Here is an 18,568-nt window from a genome sequence, read left to right on the forward strand (position 1 = left end):
ATTGTTCTTGTGGTTAAGTTGTTCTTATTTTTTTTATGTTTATTCTCTTATAACATTCATTATTAAGAGCTGATTGTTATTTGTTATTTTACTTATGTTGATGGAATCAAGATAATCAAGATGTAATTTACTGACTGACCACACATTCATGTGTTAAGAATTATTCATGTTAATTATTAAGAATTAGTAAGATCCTTTCTGTGCAAACTAGTGTTTTTTGACCTTCTTCGTAGGCAAACATTAAACATTATCTATGTTTATACATTCCAAACTATTCCACGAAGAATCAGACATAACATCTATCTGTACCTTACTGTCAGCAAAAATATGTTATTATATTATTATGATTGATTCAAGATCGGGCGGCACGGTGGTGTAGTGGTTAGCGCTGTCGCCTCACAGCAAGAAGGTCCGGGTTCGAGCCCCGTGGCTGGCAAGGGCCTTTCTGTGTGGAGTTTGCATGTTCTCCCCGTGTCCACGTGGGTTTCCTCCGGGTGCTCCGGTTTCCCCCACAGTCCAAAGACATGCAGGTTAGGTTAACTGGTGACTCTAAATTGCCCGTAGGTGTGAGTGTGAATGGTTGTCTGTGTCTATGTGTCAGCCCTGTGATGACCTGGCGACTTGTCCAGGGTGTACCCCGCCTTTCGCCCGTAGTCAGCTGGGATAGGCTCCAGCTTGCCTGCGACCCTGTAGAACAGGATAAAGCGGCTACAGATAATGAGATGAGATGAGATGAGATGATTCAAGATCATTACACACTTCTACATAGACACACGAAGACAAAACATAAACACAGCAACACTATAAGACATTCCCACAAATGTTTTCATTCTGACGAAGTGACTGAGCGAATAAACTGACATGTGAACAACTCTCACGTGTTCCCTTGTCTGTGTTCGAGCTGTTGATTCGTCTACCTCGGGCCCGAGGGAAAGGCATTCACGAAGGAATCCAGGGTCTCTTTCTGGGCGAACCCAACAATATATATGGATAAATTAGGGATAAAATTAGCTTATGATTTAAGTTGTTCAAATTCTGTAAAGCTGCTTTGCAACAATGTTTATTGTTAAAAGTGCTATACAAATAAACTTGACTTTATATATAATGAAAAATAATCCTCATCATGATAGTCTCACTCTCTTTTCTTTCTCTCACTTCCTCTCATATGGTTGTAGTGATTGCTTCCCACCACATTTATTCATAACTGTGGTCATTTTAATGATTGGGAACTGACACTCGCTAAATGAGATGGATCTCTTCAGTAGTCCTTTCTCTTTTTCTGTGACACACACACACACACTAAACTTAGAAGGCTATGCTTTCTAATGCAGTAAATGAGATGACATTCACACTAGGCACCTTTGGCATGCAGTAATTAGCATTGCGTAAGACATGTGGGGAGGCCGCGGAAGTGTGTGGTTTACCACCTTGTGAGCACTACTGGTTGGAAGAATAATTATGTGGAGGTTCAGGCTGTGATTAATGAGTCTCCCAGGATAATAAATGACCTGTGTCAAGAGGTGGAGCTTAGCTACTGCTCTCATGTTACCAGAAGCATTTTAAAGTCAGACCTGGTCTGGACTGGAAGCCAATGAAAAAGTAAAGAGAAGCCCCTCTTGCTGCATTTTTAGTTAGTAAATAATATATAAATCTATTTACATTTAGATCTCATCAAGAAATTTGACTAGTATCATGGTCTAATTGCATAATTTTCAAAAATGCATAACACAAGTTCCACAAAAACAAATATTTTTGTTTTTCACAAATAAAAATGGGAGGTTCACACACAAACACGATTATCCTATTATTTATTTGTGCAATCATTTAATTGATGATCATATGAAGGAATTAATGCTATTTGCTTTCCTATTTATGCTGACACCTCAAAAGGAAAATATATAAATTTTTTATTTTGTTTTTTTTATCCATTTATCCATTTATCCCCCCCATCATTTCAGTTTCCTAGCAAGGCATTTGTCACTTTTCTGTATCAATTTATACAGATGACTAGATAGCCAGATGGATGCCAGGTAGATCAATTGCAGTATGTCTCTAGAGTATCTCATCAAGGTTTAATAACCTTTGGTTGAAATGCAAATTAGAATGGTAAAAGACATTGTATGACTTTTGGGATGGAATCTCACAATTGCTCAAGCTGCAATGAGAGTTTTTTTTTTTTCCTTTCTGTGTGACAAAAGCAGTAGCCTCCCTGACAGCAAGCATGTTTAGCTCTGATGATGATGAGAGCCATGAAGTATTCCTGGCATGATGTCACGGATTCAGAATGTACAACCCCAATGCCTAAAAAAGTTGGGACTCTATGTAAAATGTAAGTAAAAACAGAATGTAATGGTTTGCAAATAATTTTCAACTTATATTCAATTAAATACAATACAAGTACAATATATTTAATGCTCAAACTGATAAAGTTTATTTATTTTCTAAATTTTATTTATTTTTAAACATGCACAAATACTGAATTTGATGTCTGCAACACGTTCCAAAAAAGTTAGCACGGACAACAAATGACTGGGAAAGTTGTAGACTGCTAAAAAAAATGCCTGTTTGGAACATTCTACAAGTAAACAGGTTAATTGTTAACAGATAAAGTATCATGATTGGGTATGAAAGGGGCACCCTCAAAAGACTCAGGTTATCACAAACAAGGATGGGGTGAGGTTCACCACTTTAACAAAATTGGAACAGTGTATCTCAATGGACAATTGTAAGCAATTTAGGGATTTAACCATATACACCCCATAATATCATCAAAAGTTTCAGAGAACCTGTATACATCTCTGCACATAAGAGGCAAGACCAAAAATCAACACTGAATGCCTGTGACCTTCAATCCCTCAGAAGGCACTGCATTAAAAATTGACATAATTGAAGGAATGACCACATAGGATTGGGAACATTTCAGAAAACCACTGTTAGTTTAACCCCAATTCCAAAAACGTTGGGACACTGTGTAAAACATAAATAACAATAGAATGTGAAGATTTGCAAATTATGGAAACCCTATATTTCATTGAAATGAGCACAAAGACAACTTATCAAATGTTGCAACTGAGAAATTTTACTGTTTTTTGAAAATATATGCTCGTTTTGAATTTGATGTCAGCAGCACATTTCAGAAAAGTTGGGACAGAGGCAACAAAAGACTGAAAAAAATTGTGTAATGCTAAAAAAAAAACCTTCCATCCATTTTCTACCACTTATCCACATCCGGGTCACAGGGGTCAGCCCAGACTTCCCTCTCCCCAGCCACCTCCACCAGCTCTTCCGGGGGAATACCAAGGCATTCCCAGGCCAGCCAAGAGATGTAATCTCTCCAGCGTGTCCTGGGTCTGCCCCAGGGTCTCCCTGGTGGAGCATGCCCAGAGAACCTCCCTTGGGAGGCATTCAGGGGGCATCCTAACAAGGTGCCTGAACCACCTCAACTGACTCCTTTTGATGTGAAGGAGCAGCGGTTCTACTCTGAGTCTCTCCTGAATGACCAAGTGTGGCAGCAGGGGTGTGGCCAAGCAGCAGTCTGTGAATGGAGGGTGGTGTTGGGGAAGGTAAGTGGCTAAGTCATTCCACCTGCTGTCAATTAATGTGTGTGTGTGTGTGTGTGTGTGTGTGTGTGTGTGTGTGTGTGTGTGTGTTACAGGGATGGAGCATAAAAGGAGAGGGAGAACAGAGAAAGGGAGCTGTCTCCCCAACCACAATGCATGAGTGAGTGAGTGAGTGATGAAAGAAAGAAAGAAAGCTGAAAAGCCCGAATAAAAAGTATTTGTATAAACATCAACTCTCGCCTGCCATGCTTCTGTGCTCCACCCACATCAGGAAGTGTTACAGTGGTGCTGAAACCTGCGAGCACAGAAGAGTACCACCCCATGGAGTCCCCGCCATTCGAAGAGCTCATCCTTGCCCTCGCTACCACCCAGCAGAACCAGCATCAAGCACTGATTGCCCTCTGAAAGGAGCAGGAGCAACGCTTCGAAGCCTTGATGCTGGCCCAGCAGGAAGATCACCAGGTGTTCCAGCATGGGGCAGGGGCATCAATCACCACTGCCGCCACCCTCACGAAGATGTGACTGCAGGACGATCCAAAAATGTTCCTCGCTCTTTTCGAGCAAGCATGGCAGGCAAGAGTTGATGTTTATACAAATACTTTTTATTCGAGCTTTTCAGCTTTCTTTCTTTCTTTCTTTCTTTCTTTCTTTCTTTCTTTCTTTCTTTCTTTCTTTCTTTCTTTCTTTCTTTCATCACTCACTCACTCATGCATTGTGGTTGGAGAGAGAGCTCCCTTTCTCTGCTCTCGCTCTCTCTCCCTCCTTTTATGCTCCATCCCTGTAACAAACAGACACACACACACACACACACATTAATTGACAGCAGGTGGAATGACTTAGCCACTTACCTTCTCCGACCCTGCCCTCCATTCACAGACTGCTGCTTGGCCATGCTCCCACTGCCACACCAAACATTTTCACCCTGTCTCTAAGGAAGAGCACAGCCACCCTGCGGAGAAAACTCATTTCTACCACTTGTATCCGTGATCTCATTCTTTCAGTCACCACCCATAGCTTGTGACCATAGGTGAGAGTGAGAACGTAGATGGACCAGTAAATTGAGAGCTTTGCCTTTTGGCTCAGCTCTCTCTTTACCACAACAGACTGGTTTAGCATCTGCATCACTGCTGATGCTGCCCTGATCCGTCTATCCAACTCCCACTCCCCTTACTCTCACTCGTGAACAAAACACTGAGATACTTAAACTCCTCCATTTTAGGTAGCAACTCCCCCCTGACCTGAAGTAAGCACTCCACCCATTTCCGGCTGAGCACCATGGGTACGGACTTGGAGGTGACAATCCTCAACCCAGCCGCTTTGCACTCAGCTGCAAACTATCCCAGCACATGCTGTAAGTCACAGATTGATGAAGCCAACAGGACCACATCACCTGAAAAAAGCAGAGACATGATCCTGATGCCACCAAACCGGACACCCTCCACCCCTTGGCTGTGCCTAGAAATTCTGTCCATAAAAACTCTCCAGTGGACTCACCACCCACAGTAGTCCTACCTGGTCTGGGGCACTGTGGACCAGGTAGCAGTCAAAGGCAGAGGCCCTGACATACTGATCTCCAGCTGACAAAACTGGCTTTTGGGACATGAAAAAAATTATAATAATTTGGTTAATTGGCAAGAGGTCAGTAAAATGATTGGGTATAAAAACAGCATCCTAGAGAGGCTGAGTCTCTCAGAACTAAGGATGGAGAGGGGTTCACTGCTCTGTGAAAGACTGTGTGGGCAAACAATGCAACAATTTTAGATTAAAGTTCCTCAATGTAAATTTGCAAAGAATTTGGGGATCGCACCATCTGTGGTACATAATATCATTAAAAGATTCAGAAAATCTGGAGAAATCTCTGTATGCAAGAGACAAAGCTTAAAACTGACATTGGATGCCTGTGATCTTCAGGCCCTCAGACAACAATGCATTAAAACCAGACACGTGTCTGTCATGGAAATCACTGTATGGTTTCAGGAACACTTCAGAAAACCATTGTCTGTGAAAACAGTTCATTACTGCATCCACAAATGCAAGTTAAAACCAGATATAAACAATATCTAGAAACACTGCCACCTTCTCTGGGCCTGAGCTCTTTTACAATGGACTGAGGCAAATTCTTTTTAGAAATCATGGACACCATGTCCTCCACGCTAAAGAGGAGAGGAACCATCTGGCTTGTTATCAGTGTACAGTTTAAAAGCCAACATCTGTGATGGTATGAGGGTGCATTAGTACACATGATATAGATAGCTTGTACATCTGGGAAGGCATTTGTGGCAGTGGGGGCATGGCCAAGCATCAGTTTGTGAATGGAGGGCAGGGTCAGGGAAGGTGAATGGACAGGTCATTACACTTGTCAATTAATGTAGTGTGTGTGTGTGTGTGTGTGTGTGTGTGTGTGTGTGGGTGGGTGGGTGTGTGTGTTTGTTGAAGTGATGGCAGAACATAGAAAAGAGGTTGAGAGCAGACAGAAGAGAGCTCCCTGGACCAGAACACGACTGTGTGTGCATGCGTGTCCTAAAAGTGAGCAAGTTAAGCTGAAAAACCTCAATAAATGTGTATGAATATCATCTTCTGCCTGCCGTGCACATTAGGGAAGTGTTACAGTGGTGCCGAAACCTGGGAGCACAGAAGGTAATCACCTCATGGAGTCATCGTCATTCAAAGAGCTCATCTATGCCCTCGCTACCGTTCAGCAGAACCAGCATCAAGCACTGATTGCCCTCCAGAAGGGGCAAGAACAATGCTTTGAAGCCTTGATGCTGGCCCAGCAGGAAGATTGCCAGGCGTTCTGGCACCTGTTCATGTCGGCAGGATCCTTGATTGCCACCACAGCAGACCCTCCCCACATTACCCTCATGGAGATGGGCCCGTATGACGATCCAGAAGCCTTCATAGTGCTCTTTGAGCAAACAGCCAAAGTGTGGGGGTGGCCGGTCAAGCAGCGTGCCTACTTCCACTATTGACTGGCAAGGCGCAGCTCACCGCACAGCAGCTCCCTGCTGACAGCTGGCTCATACGGTATATGCCGACTTCAAGCGAGCCATCCTGCAGCGTGTCAGTTGCTCCCTGAAACAACATTGTCAGCACTTCCAGTTGCTGAAATTGGAAGAGGTCGGCCAGCCGTTCGCATTCGACTGCCAGTAGTAGGCTGAGGGCAGATGACTGTGACACCGAGGGAATCATCAATCTGGTGACACTGGAACAGTTCATCACACGACTTCCAGAAGGAACAGTGGAGTGGGTCCAGTGTCATTGCCTGGCATTGCTGGGCAAAGCCATTGAATTGGCAGAGGACCATCTGGCGGCAGTTCCAATGGCAGGTGGACGTGTTGCCTCTTCTCTTTTTCTCTCTTCTTCCCCCCTTCTTCCATTCCCCAGCCTGTTTCCCTACCATGGAGGCATGGGTCGGCTCCCCCCCAGCTGGCCTGTCACACCCATGGCGTCTTCCTGTCTTCCCCTTCCTTGTCTGTGTCTTCTCCCCCTCAGTTGAGTGACGCCCATAACACCGGTGCAGAGAGAAAGCCTGGGCCGGTGTGCTGGTGTTGTGGGGAGCTAGGACATCTCTAGAGTCAATGTTCTGTGATGGAGGTGGGAGCGGTGGTCCAGATCCCTGACGCACCAGAGACTGCCCCCGATTGGGCCAGAGCATATTGTATACTGCTAAGCATTCAAGGGGATATATATCATGCATTGCTGGATTCTAGCTGTAATCAGACCTCAATCCACCAAAGCCTGGTGCAAGGTGAGACATTGGGAAGAGCACAAGTGGTAAAGGTTCTGTGTGTGCATGGGGATATTCACAACTACCCATTAGTGTCCATCCACATTCTATTTCGGGGAGAAAAGCATAGAATAAAGGCAGCAGTTAATCCTCGTCTCACCCACTCATTGATGTTGGGGACTGATTGGCGGGGTTCAAAGGATTGATGGAACACATGATAAGGGGTGGGTCCTGCATTAGTATGTCATGTGGAGATCCCGGTGTGGCATTGATTGGGGAAGCTGTCTATGTCAGCACCGCATCAGGGCAATATGTGTCATGCTCCAGCCCGGACTTCCACTCCAGAGAATACTTATCTCCCAGGTCAGCGCCAATCCGGATCCGGGATGGGAATTCCATCTAGCCTGTATTTCACTTCCTGGTTCTCTCTGCTGTGTATAAATAAGCCATTCTCAGACCCTGACTTTGCTAGAATGGCCTGTTTTGCTATTCTAGCCATTTCTGTGCCTTTATTGCGTTTCATGCTTTTGCACAAGCTATTTTTCTAGTTCATGGTTTTTGCACTAAAGGTTTTTCTAGTTCATGGTTTTTGCACTTAGGGTTTTTTCTTGTTTATGGGTTTTTTGCTCTAGCATTTTTGTCCTTGTCTGTCTCGTGTTTTGTCAAGTTTTTTTGTCTCTTTTTACCTGGATTATTTTTGCCATTTGTTTATTTACCTTTTTTGCCATGCCTTTTCCCTGGATTAAATCTCATTATTTATTGGATTACTGCCTGTGTGTTCTGCTTCTGGATCCTAATCTCATCACCCCAACAGTACGTTCTGGCCAACATGGATCCAGCGGAACTCATCCATCTGAGAACGGCCATCCAGCAGCAAGGGACTCTCCTTGGGACCCATCAACAAGACCTCCAGCAGATCACTCAGAACCTTGGATCAAATATGTGCATAACACTCTCCCTTCTTCTGCCACAGGTATCTCTCCATTCCAGTGTTCACTAGGGTACCAACCACCACTGTTCCCCAGCCAGGAGGAGGAGGTTGCTGTACCCTCAGCCCAGATCTTCATATGCTACTGCAGGAGGACATGGGCAGTGGCCCAGAGAAGACTCATTCGCTCTGATCTAGCATCCAAGAGGCAGGCTGACAAACGCCACTCTAAGGCACCCACCTACCAGGTAGGGCAACAAATCATGCTCTCCACACACCACCTGCCACTAAGAACTGTCTCCCACAAGCTGGCTCCCAGGTACCTAGGACCTTTTCTCATCAGCAAGGTAATCAATCTATGTTCCGTCAGACTGGTTTTACCACTCACCATGTGACATGTTCACCCCACCTTTCATGTATCACAACTTAAACCCCTGGTCTCCAGTCCTTTGCTCCCACTGTCCAAACCCCATCCTCGTCCCAGGCTCATTGATGGTGGCGAGGCCTACACGGTCAAGAAACTGCTGAAGGTGTGGCGGCAAGGCAGAGGGCTCTAGTACCTGGTGGACTGGGAGGGTTACAGTCCTGAGGAGAGAAGTTGGGTCCCCACCAGGTTCATATTGGACTCAACACTCCTCACAGATTTCCACCGGCAACACCCTGACGCTCTTCCTAAAGCGCTTGGAGGCACTCGTTGGGGGGGGTACTGTCATGCTCTGCCCCGGACTTCCACGCCGGAGATTACTTATCTCCCAGGTCAGTGCCAATCCGGATCCGGGACGGGAAATCCATCTAGCCTGCATTTCACTTCCTGGTTCTCTCTGCTGTGTATAAATAAGCTGTTCTCAGACCCTGACTTTGCCAGAACAGCCCATTTTGCTATTCTAGCTATTTCTGTGCCTTTATTGCATTTTCATGGTTTTTGCTCAAGCTATTTTTCTAGTTTTTGCACTAAGGGTTTTTCTAGTTCATGGTTTTTGCACTTGGGGTTTTTTCTTGTTTATGGGTTTTTTGCTGTAGTGTTTTTGTCCTTGTCTGTCTCGTGTTTTTGTCAAGTTTTTTGTCTCTTTTTGCCATTTGTTTGTTTACCATTTTTGCCACACCCTTTCCCTGGATTAAATCTCATTAATTATTGGATTACTGACTGTGTGTTCTGCTTCTGGATCCTAATCTCACCACCCCTAACAATATGAGCCTGCCCCTCTTCCTTCTCTTAGGGATTCCCTTGAGGATTTCCTGTTGGAACAGTTGTGAGACAAGACTCTGCATCATGGTTTGACCAAGTGAGAGTAATAGATGGTCAAACTCTCCAGGCAAATGCGACACTCTCTTTCCCATATTTTGCTATTTAAGGATAGGCTGTATCGAGTGACACAGAACACTCAAACCAGTGAACAGATAACCCAGTTGTTTGTCCCAAAGAGCCATAGGGACCTCATCCATGTGGCTCACTTTAATCCTATGGCCAGACACTTGGGGCAGGATAAAACACTAGCCTGAATAATGACCTGGTTCTATTAGCCAGGGATTCATAGGGCTGTTCATTGGTGGTGTGCCGTGAATGCCAATTAGTAAATCCCCCGGCCACTCCAAAAGTGCCTTTGCACCTTCTCCCTCTAATCAAGACCCCTTTTGAGAGAATTGGTGTGGCTCTCATTGGGCCATTAGATCAGTCAGCATGGGGATATCACTTTATTTTAGTTCTGGTGGACTATGCTGTGTGATATCTGTAAGCGGTGCCTCTCTGCAATATCTCAGCATGCAGTATTGCGGAAGCGCTCTTCCGTGTTATCTCCTGGGTTGCGATTCTGAAAGAAATCCTGACAGACCAAGGGACTACATTTATCAGTCCCCCCAGGATTTCGCAGGCCTTTTTTGTGATTGTTGCAGGCTAAAATGTCTGTTGCGGGAGGTTTTCTAAAAAATTGCGATGAAAGTTGTGGTGTTTTTTAGGTTTTTGTTGTGATTACATTGGGAGGAAGTGAAAGTTGCAGGAAATTGTTGTGATTTTCTCTTTTTGTGATTAAAATTGAGTGATATGTTAAATATTAAGTTATTACTGAAAAACTATTGATTAAAAAAACCAGACACTGAGAAATGGTCCTATAAACAACTTTACCAATATAAAAGATTACCAGGACTACAAAAATGCAGAAAAATAGGCTTTACTTATCCAAATGCAACTGTTGGTTCAAAAGTTAAAGTGCATAGAACCTCACAGCACAACATGAAGTTACCTTAAAATATAATATAAATGCCTCAGCTTTCATGTAAGAAAAAAAAAACTATTAGTACTGTGTGCAGGCAGTCTCTCCTGAAGACTAAATTAAACAATTATAAACTAAATAAAATAAATAGCTCAGGCTTCATAGAAGAAAAAAACAATTTGAACAGAATCTCAGTATGATGCTGAAGCTGCCTAAACAATGGAAAATAAAATACCATTTTGGCAAAATTGTTGGCATCCATTAATTTCTTGTATTAAGTAAAAAAAAAAAAGGTAAAGTGCGCACAGTCCTTCACTGTAAACATAACACACTTTCAGTAACAGAATTTAAGCCTATATAAACACTGACTCGCACATGCTGCTTCTCTTGAATGTATACACGGAAGTAAGCAGTGTTGCCAGATACTGCTGACGTTTTCCAGCCCAAAATATGTTCAAAATCCCCCCAAAATGCACTTGAAACTGCCCAATCTGGCAACACTGGAAGTAAGGCGGAAGGTAGTTTGTCGACGTCACCTCAAGATGACGCCAACGATTGGTCAAATTTGCGGGAAAGTTGCAGTGATTGGATATAATTGCAACACCACCCTGAATTCCCGGGGATTGGTTGAATTTGCGTTGAAGTTGCAAATCGCAAAATCCTGGAGGGTCTGATTTATGTCACACACACTGCGTGAACTGTATGGGTTATGGGGAATTAAATTTATCTGCACCAGTGTCTATCACCCACAAACAGGTGGCTTTGTGGAACAATTCAATCAGAACCTCAAAAACTTAATTTGAAAATTTGTAAGTGAAGATACATGTAATTGGAATAAATGGTTCAAGCCCCTGTTATTTGCAGTATGAGATGTCCCACAAGCCTCCATGGGATTTTCACCATTTGAGTTATTATATGGGTGTAAGCCGGGTGGCATTTTGAATGTGCTATGAGAAAATTGGGAGGAGGGACCATCATCTAGTAAAAACAAAATTCAGTACATTCTCAACCTGCACGCAAAACTCCACACCCTCACATAGTTAACCCAGGAGAATTTAAGGCAGGCACAAGAACATCCCGGCTGTATGATAGTGGCGTGTACCTTAAAGAGTTCACCCCGGCAGACAAGGTATACGTATTATTGCCCATGTTGAGCTCCAAATTAATCGCCAAGTGGCAAGGGCCCTTGGAGGACAAACAGCGAGTCAGGGACATTGACTATGAGGTGAGGCGAAGGGATGGGGCGTGGCACTGCAAATCTACCACCTCAGCCTGTTAAAATGATGGAACAAGGAGGTCCCCATGGTGTTGGCATCAGTAGTTTCCTGAGAAGGCAGAGCTGGGGTTGGAGGTAAAAAAAAAGAACATCTCAAACTGCTCCAGTCCCTTGTGGAGACCACCTCTCACCGGCCCAACTCACGGAGGTTGCCAAGTTGCAAAAGGAATTTTCCGACATGTTCTCTCCCCTTCCTAGCCGTACCCACCTCATAGAACACCACATTGAAACCCCCCAGGAATGGTGGTGGGTAGTAGACTTGTAGTCAAGACCGCTTTAACCAAGACCAAGACAAGACCAAGACGACACCAAGACCAAGACAGATCGAGTCAAGACCAAGACAAAGTCAAGACGAGAACAAGACCAAGACCGGAAAAAAACTAGTGTTGATGTTACTTGCATTAATAGAATAAGAGCAGCATACTGAGGTCAGAGGTTCAGTAAAAGAAGGTATTATTCTAACTACAGACAATGCTGAGAAGAGCACGTCATGAATGTGTATGACTGAGCTCACTCACTGTAAATGTTCCACAGACTGAGTGAGATAAATGTGTAACAATTGCATGATGGCTGTCACTGCACTATTAGAGGATTGACACTCCCTTTATAGTACTTTTGTGTGCTGTTGAGGACTGATATGACTGGTACTGACCGGTCCAAAAGTCATCTGATAAAACACCTTCAACAACTGTGGGAAATATGTAGCTGATTTTAATTATGCTTAATTTGTAGATTAAATTGAAGATACACAATTATAATCCTGAAATGGATTAGGCTCGTGAAGTCAAAACAACTTGATATGCAGATGATATTCAAAAGTAAATGGTTACATTTATTTAGTAAAACAATATCATTTAAATAAAATATTGTAACCGACAATATAAAGAAATGTGCACATCACTGCTAGTGATATAAAGCCTGTTGTTCAGTAAGGCAAAAACAATAATACAAAACATTAGAGAGAGTAAGAGGGACAGAATGAGAGCGTCACAGGAATCACACATAACTGTACTGTACTGACAAGAAATGGAACAGAAAAAAACTACTCAATTAAGTCTGTAATTAGGCTCACACCTAGGCTATACAATAGTATTGTGTTTCATAATAACATGCTAGTAGTCCCTACACACTGGACTGGTTCAACACAGAAGACTCCTAAACTTAGGTATCCTTAATGGCTCATCCATTATGCCAAATATAAGTCGACAACAAACCACATTACACCAGCCATTAAAGTGCTCACTAACATGGTTTCGACATTTTCTGTTCAATGAACTTGCCAAAATATCCAACGTTGGTGAAAACTGTTAATGTTTAAGTAGCCGAGACCCACAGATGTAACTTAATTAGCATATCTGTACTTAGCATGTAGTTACACTTCTTCACCAGAAAAGTTAGCTTAGCACCTAAGTCTTTTGCCAAAAAATCCGTCCCTAATAATCTATACTGGGCGTGTGAGGGAGCACACGATAAAAACACCACGCATACATGATCTGGTCGTCTAAGACTGAAAAGTGAGATAAAGAGTTTGAGGCCAGTACCATCTGGCTAACTTACCTCTCCGGGTGTTTCCGCTCCAGGTGCCGGGTGAATGTAGATGTTGTCCCGGCTGTCTCTGTCAACGAGACCTTGCAAAACTTGCATTTTGCAGAATGTTTCTTCCTTCCACCTGTGGCGAGGAACTCTTTGTGCTCTGTGTATGCATATTTGATAATGCACGAATTCGCGGACATCACTGTGTAGGCTATGTCTGACTGAAAAACTCTTTTAGTGTGAGAGACTGACAGAGTTCACGTAACATTTCATGCTGGTGGCGGTCTTTTGATTGGGTGAGCACCAATATCTAAATCGCAACAAAATACACGGATGACATTGATTGGTTAGCCTATATGAAGGGTGAGAAAGGCGGAATAAAATAATAATAATAATAATAATAATAATAATAATAGGCCTAATAATATTAATGTTGCATTATCCAACATTATATTTACTGTGGATATTGTTGGCTGCAAATTTTTCGACCACTATCGATCTGAAACTGCGAGACCAAGACAAGAGTGATGCGAGACCGAGACAAGACCAAGACCACAGACAGTCGCGTCCGTGACAAGACCAAGACCACGAAAAATTGGTCTCGAGACCGGTCTCGAGAACGAGACCGGTCTCGAGACATCCAAGTCTAGTGGGTAGCTGCCCTTACCAGTTGCCTGAACACACAAAAAAAGGTGGTTTGGCATGAAATCAAAGCCATGCTCAAAATGGGCATAATCATGGAGTCCCACAGTGACTGGAGCAGCCCGGTGGTCCTGGTTCCCAAGACCGACAGGTCGGTCCAGTTCTGTGTGAACTATAGAAAAGTCAATGCGGTGTCTAAATTTGACTCATACCCCATAACTCGTGTTGATGAGTTGCTCAATCGGTTAGGCGCTGCTTACTTTTATTCTACACTGGATTTAACGAAGGGATATTGGCAGATCCCCTTGACTTCTCTATCCCAAGAGAAAATGGCCTTTTCCACACCATTTGGATTACTCCAATTTGTCACACTTCCTTTTGGGTTATTTGGGGCTCCTGCTACAAGATCATCCGCCCTCACGCCACCTATGCAGCAGTGTACATCAACAACATCATTATTTATAGCAACGATTTGCCGTGGCACCTGGAACACCTTAGGGCCATCCTAGAGTTACTGAGGTGTGCGGATCTCATAGCTAACCTGAAAAAAGTGTGTGATTGGGTGGGGGGACGTACGGTATCTGGGTTTCCACTTGGGTCATGGGCAGGTGTGTCCCCATTGTCTTTGTTGCAGTGATGGTGGAACATAGAAAAGGAGGGAGAGAGCAGACAGAAGAGAGCTCCCCATACCAGAACACGACTGTGTGTGTGTGTGTCCTAAAAGTGAGCAAGTGGAGCTGAAAAGCCTCAATAAATGCGTGTGTGTGTGTGTGTGTGTGTGTGTGTGTGTGTGTGTGTGTGTGTGTGTGAACATCATCTCCCACCTGCTGTGCTTCTTACTCCACCCACATCAGGGAAGTGTTACAGCATCATTAATGCTGAATGACCATATTCATATTTCAGAGCAATATGCTGCCATCCAGACAAAATCTTTTCCAGGGATGGCCTTGCTTCTTTCAGCAAGACAATGTCAAACTGCTTTCTGCACATATTAAAGCTGCATGGCGCCATGGTCAAAGAGTCCAGGTGCTAAACTGGCCTGCCTGCAGTCCAGACCTGTCTCTGATTTGAAACATCTGGCACATTATGAAGCTCAAAGTATGACAAAGGAGACCCCAAACTGTTGAGCAACTGAAATTGTTTATCAGTCAAGAATGGGACAACATTTCTCTCTCAAAACTATAGCAATTGGTCTCCTCAGTTCTCCTCAGTTAGAGTGCTGTTAAAAGTAGAGATGATGCAACATTGTCAGAAACATGCCCCGTCCCAACTTTTTTGAAACATGTTACCAACATCAAATGCAAAATTAGCATATATTTTTTAAAAAACAATAAAATTTCTCAGTTTCAATGTTTGATATATTGTCTGTGTACTATTTTCAGTGAAATATAGGGTTTCCATGATTTGCAAAGTATCGCATTGTGGTGTTTTTTTTTTTTTGTACAGTTTACACAGCATCTCACCTTTTTTTGGAATTGGGGTTGTAAACACAGTTCACTGCTGCATCTACAAATGCAAAGCAAAAACCATATATCAACAACATCCAAAAATGCAGCCACATTCTCTGGGCCTAAGCTCATCTGAGATAGACTGATGCAATGTCGAAAAGTGTGCTGTGCTCTGACAAGTCCACATTCTACATTGTTTTTGGAAATAATGGATGTTGCATCCTCCAGGTTAAAGAGGAAAAGAACCATCCAGATTGTTACCAGCACAAAGTTCAAAAGTCAGCATCTGTAATGGTCTGGGGGTGTGTTACTGCCCATTTGTGAAGGCACTTTTAATGCTGAAAGTACCTACAGGTTTTGAAGCAACATATGCTGCCATCTAGATGATGTATTTTCAGGGGTGTCCCTGCTTATTCCAGCAAGACAATGCCAAACCACATTCTGCACATGTTACAACAACATGGCTTCATAGTAAAAGAGTGCTAAACTGGTCTGTCTGTCTCCTTTGGAAAATGTGTGGTGCATTACGTACCACGAAATATGACAATGGAGACCCTGGACTATTGAGCAACTGAAGTCATATATCAAGCAAGTATAGGAAAGAATTTGACTTTAAAAACTTCAACAATTAGTGTCCTTAGTTCCTAAGTACTAAGTCCTAAGAGGGCGGCACGGTGGTGTAGTGGTTAGCGCTGTCGCCTCACAGCAAGAAGGTCCTGGGTTCGAGCCCCGGGGCCGGCGAGGGCCTTTCTGTGTGGAGTTTGCATGTTCTCCCCGTGTCCGCGTGGGTTTCCTCCGGGTGCTCCGGTTTCCCCCACAGTCCAAAGACATGCAGGTTAGGTTAACTGGTGACTCTAAAATTGACCGTAGGTGTGAGTGTGAATGGTTCTATGTGTCAGCCCTGTGATGACCTGGCGACTTGTCCAGGGTGTACCCCGCCTTTCGCCCGTAGTCAGCTGGGATAGGCTCCAGCTTGCCTGCGACCCTGTAGAAGGATAAAGCGGCTAGAGATAATGAGAATGAGTTCCTAAGTACTTTATTAAGTGTATTACAGGGATGAATTTCAGAATGAGTGTATATTTACCAAAAAAAAACCCAGTAAAGTTTCAGTTTGAACATGAAATATATTGTCTTTGTATTGTATTTTATTGAATATAGGCTGAAAAGGATTTACAAATCATTGCATTCTGTTTTTTAATTTAAATTTTATACAGGATTTGTTACTGTGTCATATTTAATGCTGACACCATCAGTTATTGTGATGAATCTCTCAAAACATTCTTTAGTTTCATCTTTATTCACGATTCAGCATATCTGATATTAGAGGTTTTCTGCATACTCAGATATACTTATATATTTTATACGTTGGATTTTTTTGCAGTTCAAAGAGGAAGGAGCGATACAAAGCATATCTGATGCTACCATGACTTTTTAGATGTCGAGCATCTTGAGATCCTGAAACAATGCCGGCCTTGCTGGTTGTCCCATCCTCAATCAGTATCCAGCCCTGGCCAGCTATTTTCAGAGCCATGAGGATGTTCAGAAGCCTGGGAGAGTGGAGAGGATCAATGCCCAACTGTCATCTCCTCTAACCAAACTGACACTGCGCTTCCTAGAATATGTTCTGCCATTAATCAGTGAATTCAACAAACTGTTCCATGTTTGTGTTTGCTTGAGTGAAGCAATTGAGAAGTGAAGTGAATCATTGGGATTGGAAAAACATGAAGACTTTTGAAGACTGTAGCACTTAATGAATTTAAAATTTCCATCTTCTGATTTCTTATTAACATTTCAAATGTTTTAATATTCATCTGTAATTCCACTTGTAGATTATTTTCAAATAAGCCAAGCGTGCAATTCTCAATTGTAGGTGGTATTATATGAAGATGAATAGCTCACTTTTATTATCCTCTCTACCACATGGTCTTTTTTTCATGCTGATGAGACTAAGATAGGTTTTCTGGGTGATGAAATGGACCACCTCTTGAGGAAAATGATCAAAATCATGAAGATGTGTCATGTCAGAGGTCAGAATCATGTGTGCCAGGTGGACTTCAAGAACAGGGAGCTGCAGCATGATAACACTGTTGCAATTGGTCTACAGACCAGGACTCTTCTTTCTGACCTGGAGAAGAAAAGACTGTATCCAGACTTCAAGTGCCAGTTCTTCAAGTAAGTACACACACACACGTACATTCATATTGACCCTAATTCTGAAAGAAATATGATGAGTTGAGACACTTTATATTTGAAATTGAGAGTGAAAATGTGTACAGAATACAGAAAATGCTATGTAAATAAATCATCATGTATTTCATGTTTTCATTAGATGTTTCTCTTTCTAAATTTTGCAGAGATGTAAGAGCTTTCTATGAGGGAGTGCTGCAGAAGACGATCAAAATATTCCCATGAGATGACTCCACCATCAAAGAGCTAGTTGTCCTGGACCCTGCCAAGAGGGCTGATTTGCAGTACACACCAAGTAAGTGCTTGGATACACTTATTGTGGTACAATATTATACAAGTTATAGAAATTCCCTCAGAAATACAGTATGTGTATTCTATGCAGTCAATATGCTTTTTTTTTGCCTCTGTAAAAGGCAGAAGGAACCTAATTTAACTTTTTTATTCAGTTATCAGACCGGCCTCCACACTCCAAATGGACCAGGAGCAGTTCAAGGAGGAATTTGAAGGATTACCAGGTCCTTGATGACGCCTGCATCAACCTAATGGACAAGGAGGAAATGCCAAGGAGGGTATATGCTGTGTGGAGGGAGATCTTTGATCTGAGAACCCCAATGGGAGCTGCTAGATTCCCTCACCACAGACAAGTTATTGAGGCCTTGTTCTGTCTGCCATACAGCAAGGGAGACTGAACAAGTGTTTTCCCAGGTCAAGAAAATTGTGACTGACTGCAGAAAGTGGTTTCTTGTTGCCTTCTACTGGCTTATTTATAGATGTTTTCTCCTCTCAACCATTCACACACATTCATACCTACAGTATGGGCAATTTAGAGTAGCCAGTGAATCTAACCTCATGTCTTTGGACAGTGGGGGAACCAGGAGCACCCAGAGGAAACCTACACAGATACAGGAAGAACATGCAAACTCCACACAGAAATGCCCCTGTTGGCCATTGGGCTCAAACCCTGAACCCTCTTGCTGTGAAGTGACAGTGCTAACCACTGCACCACTAAACTTCATATAATGATGTGGAAAATTAAAGTGCTATTGAAGTTGTTCCTTAT

General features: G+C 43.0%; 1 protein-coding gene across 1 annotated transcript in view; it reads left to right on the top strand.

Moving 5' to 3' along the window:
• LOC132871282 (uncharacterized) overlaps positions 1–17,733 on the top strand; it is a 41,294-nt gene extending 23,561 nt beyond the window's left edge. Inside the window, exons 9-10 of the mRNA XM_060905402.1 lie at positions 17,369–17,493; positions 17,676–17,733. Coding sequence (XP_060761385.1) covers positions 17,369–17,493; positions 17,676–17,733 — 183 coding nt within the window. The remainder of the gene's footprint in view (positions 1–17,368; positions 17,494–17,675) is intronic.
• The last annotated feature ends 835 nt before the right edge of the window (positions 17,734–18,568 follow it).

This window comes from Neoarius graeffei, chromosome 23 (assembly GCF_027579695.1).
Source record: "Neoarius graeffei isolate fNeoGra1 chromosome 23, fNeoGra1.pri, whole genome shotgun sequence".
Lineage (NCBI taxonomy): Eukaryota > Metazoa > Chordata > Actinopteri > Siluriformes > Ariidae > Neoarius > Neoarius graeffei.